Below are 3,919 nucleotides of genomic sequence, written 5' to 3'. Positions count from 1 at the left end.
AACGCCCGCCGCGGCGGACACCTACCTCCGCCAGCACCAGGGCCAGCCAGCAAGCGCCTGTGAGCAGCCACAGCCCGGCGCGCGTCCTCATCGCGGTCTCAGGCACGGCCGCCGGGCGCACAACTCGGCGCGGCTGCGGAGGAGGAGCAGAACCAGCCCGCCTCCTTGGGCCGGGAGAGGAACCACCATCCCTCGGGGAGGGGGAGCCACCGGGGTGCGGGTCCTCCGGCTGGGGCGCGGGGCGGCGGGGGCCTGCGGGGCGCGCGGGGCGCCCCTTCCCTCCCCTCCCCTCCCCGCGGGCACGTCGGAGCGGGCTTGGCGGAGGGGCGCGCCCGGGAGCGCCGGCAGCTCCCCGCTCGCTCTCCCTCTGCGTGTCCCCCGCCCGCCCCCCAAAAGCGCAGGGGGAAAGGGGGACTCCGGGGGCGCCTCGCAGCCAGCCGGCCGCGCGCGTCGCTCCTCTCCGGCTGCGCGCCTTCCTCCGGCGTTCGCGGGACTAGACCAGCCGGTAGAGCTGCATATTTGCTTAGATCACCGCGAAGTGAAACCCTAGGAGCTGCCAGCGAGCGTCGAAACGCCCATCACCTGTCTGGAAGCAGCTCGCCCCCTTCCAGACATGCGGACTGTTAGCAGTCCCTCCTCTCTCTCTCGCTCGCCCGCTCGCCCGCTCGCTCTCTCCTCCCCCCGCTTCTTTTTCTAGATATCCACCCACCCCGGAGCCTAGCAGAGAAAAAAAAAAAAAAAACGGGGGGGGGGGAGGAAAAAGGAAAGGGGGGGCAGAAAAGATCGCTACTTCATCTTTTGCGAGCACCGCGGTACTCACCCCTTTGCTAACAGCACTGGAGTGAACGGTACATTTCATGGGGAACCAGAGGGCGGCGGGAAGGGGGGGCGCGGGCTCAGGGGTGCCTCCGTGGGGCAGCCTTCCTCGGAGATCGTGTGTGGGGCGGGGGCAGAGGGGGGCTGCCGCTGGCTGCTTTTGCAGGCCAAGTCCCCATTCGTGTGCCGACTGCTTATGCTCAACGCGACCCTGGATATTCCTGTGCAAAACCGAGCCTGCTGAGAGCGGTGCTGTGGGCGCCGGGATTAACGCGAATAAATAATGCCCGACGCGGGGGTTCGGCGAAGGGGAGGGAGGGCGGGCGGCCGGGGCGGCTCGGAGGGGGAAGCGGGGCGCGGGGGCCCCGCCGCGCAGACTCTCGCCCTCGGGAAGGGGGTCGCGGCGCGGCCCCGGGGCGGGCGCGCAGGGCGGCGAGGAGGCGCGCCACGAGGCGGGGCGGCGCCCCCTCCCTCCGCCCCGCCCGCTCGGGCGCCGTCCGACTCCTCCCCGCCCGCCCGCTCGCTCGCTCGCGGCGCCCTGATCCGCTCCCAGCAGGCGGCCCCGGAGCCAGCGAGCACCCGTGCGGGGCTCCGGCCCTCCGGCCCGCCGCCTGCGGGAGACGCGAGTCCAGGGCGCCGCGCCGACGCGCGCAGCAACACACCCGGCGGGGCGGGCGGGGCGGGGGGGCTGGGGCGAGCGAGCCCGCGGGGGGGGCACGCGGGAGCGGCCCCCGCGCGGCTTGACGTGGGACCTGCCTCCAGGGGCCTGCTCGCCCCGGCCCCCGCGTGCCCCCCGGCCGTGCCCCGCCACTCGCCCCGGGCTTCCCTGCGGCAGCGCCAGGCGAGGAGGCTCTGCGCAGGTCGCCCACCGCCCTCCACCACGTTGCAGCCTCCAAGGATCCAGCCTGTACTTTTTGCAAGGCGGAGGGGATCGCCATGATGAAGCGGCGGCGGCGGCGCGCCCCCGCCCCCACGGTAGGAGGGCTGACTTGCAGAAATCTCCGCATTTTGTAGCCGCCCGTGCACCGGCATTGCTCTTACCGCCGCTTTGCGCGACGACCGCGCCTCCCTCCCTGCCTCCTGCCCTCCCTCGCTCCTGCAGCTTCTGCAGCAATCCTTTTCATCCTCACAACGACGACCCTGTGAGGTAGGTCGGGCTGAGCATCCGCGACTGGCCCATAGTCACCCCAGGAGCTCCATGGCTGAGACCAGAAGCAGGATCTCCCGGTCTAACACACTGACCGCTCCACCACACTGGTTCCTCATCCTGCCTCTCAGGATCATTCATTTATTCATTATATTTATATCCCTCTGTTTTTCCTTCCAAGGAAAAGATGGCTCACATAACTCTCCTCTCAGTCCTATCCTCACAACCACCCTGTGAGGTAGGTTGGGCTGAAAGTCAGTAAACCTGTCTAAAACTGCACCGTGAGAGCACGTTGAAACACACGCACCTGGTATGAAAGGCTTCCAGGCCTTAGGTTGGTATGTTCAAAACTAAGGAATTAAACTACACTGCATTTATCACCCATTTGCTTTTCTCTTGTGAGGAGGCCAAAGTGGCTGACGTATATTTTTATGTATCTTGAAAAGGACGCCTGATGTGAGACTGCTTTGAATATATCCTTGCGGGGCAATCCTAAATTGGCCTATTGAATGGGCTTAGGGTAACAGCCTAAAAGGGCCTGTCTGATCAACTTTATAGTTTGCCTCCGTGCATCGCAATGAGAATTGTGTATCTGCTCTTGCAAACGGCATGCTTTTTTAGTTTTGTTCCACTACCAGTGAGGAAGAAGCTAGACAGTTATCTAAACGGGATGGTCTAACAGGATGTCCTGCAGCGGCAGGGGCCTGGACTCAATTCCCTTTTTGGCCCCTTCCCACCCTACTGTTCAATCATTCTTTCCTGCATGGGGGCATCCACGGACCTACATCTCTTCTCCATGTTTATCTTCACAACAACCCTGTGAGGTAGATCAGGCTGAGAGTCAGTGCCTGGCCCAGAGTCGCCCTGGGAGTTGATGGCCCCGGCCTCCTGAGCCATAGGAGCATCTGAAGAGACATGCTGAATCAGGCCAAACCCAGCAGCCAGCCAACTGCCTGCAACAAACCCACAAGGAGGACACGACCGCAACAGCTTCCTCTCACCATGTTCCCCAGCAGCAGGTGCCCATGGCGATTCCTCCCCTGAATGCAAACTGCTCACTTCGGATTTCAAAAGAGATGCTCAGGGCAGCTAACACCCTTTCCAGCACAGCTCCTCAGAAGCACCGCCCAGCTCTTTCCAGCAGTGCTGGCACCAGCTTTGCGCTCCTCTTCCTATCACCGCCTTTTCCTAACTGTTCTGCCTTCACTTGGCCACCCACCATGCACCTCGAAGTGCCATGAATGCCGCTCTTCCGACACCCACACCCCCAACCCCAGTCTAAAGCATATATTCCACCTTTCCTCCAAAGTGCTCTGTATGGGCATCCAAGGCTCTTCCCTGGCCCATCCTCACGACAACTCTGCCAAGTAGGTTAGGCCGAGAGATCGATTACTGCCCTGCAGTCTTCCGGCAAACTGGGTTCCTGGGTTCCTCCAACCCTAGAGTTTCTGGAAGTGCACAGTCCCTTCAGTCAAGCCTGGGAAGGCAAGAGAATTCCCCAACCTGACATTCTGCTTCAAGAATAGCTTTCGCACCAGTGCCAGCTACAATGGACACGCCCAGCTCCTAAAAATAAACAACCCATGCTTGTTTCTCTGCAGACGCACATTAGACGCATCCAACCCACCAACCTAAACTCATCTGATTGTTGCTCAAGCCACCTCCGAGTTATGGGGACCAAAGCATGAACACCCTCCAGAATGTCCTATCCATGACAGCCCTGCTCAGCTCTTCCAAGTTCAAGGCTGTGGCTTCCTTGACGGAGTCCATCCATCTCTTGTTTGAACTCCTCCTCCTCCTCCTGCCTTTGACTTTCCCTAGTGTGGTGGTCTTCTCCAGGGAATCTTGCCTTCTCATGGTGTCCCAACGTACCACAGCCCCAGCTTTTGCTTCTAAGGAAACTCTGCCTCGATTTGATCAAGGGGCCCACTGGTTCCTCCTGCCAACCCAGAGCAT

The 3,919-nt window shown here is 62.0% G+C and overlaps 1 protein-coding gene across 3 annotated transcripts in view; it reads right to left on the bottom strand.

Moving 5' to 3' along the window:
• Positions 1-880, bottom strand: part of PDGFA (platelet derived growth factor subunit A) — a 60,507-nt gene extending 59,627 nt beyond the window's left edge. Inside the window, exon 1 of one of the 3 annotated variants that reach the window (XM_044433591.1) lies at positions 821-880. In XM_044433591.1, the coding sequence (XP_044289526.1) occupies positions 821-859 (39 nt within the window). In that variant the 5' untranslated portion in view covers positions 860-880. Of the gene's footprint in view, positions 1-25; positions 194-820 lie in introns of those variants that run through there. The other 2 variants (XM_044433592.1, XM_044433590.1) reach the window with 2 other exon arrangements.
• Positions 881-3,919: the final 3,039 nt, after the last annotated feature.

This window comes from Varanus komodoensis, unplaced genomic scaffold, assembly GCF_004798865.1.
Source record: "Varanus komodoensis strain SLA01 unplaced genomic scaffold, ASM479886v1 scaffold26, whole genome shotgun sequence".
NCBI classification, from domain to species: domain Eukaryota; kingdom Metazoa; phylum Chordata; class Lepidosauria; order Squamata; family Varanidae; genus Varanus; species Varanus komodoensis.
Note: the sequence above shows the minus strand (reverse complement) of the source record. Positions and strands in the feature narration are given on the sequence as shown.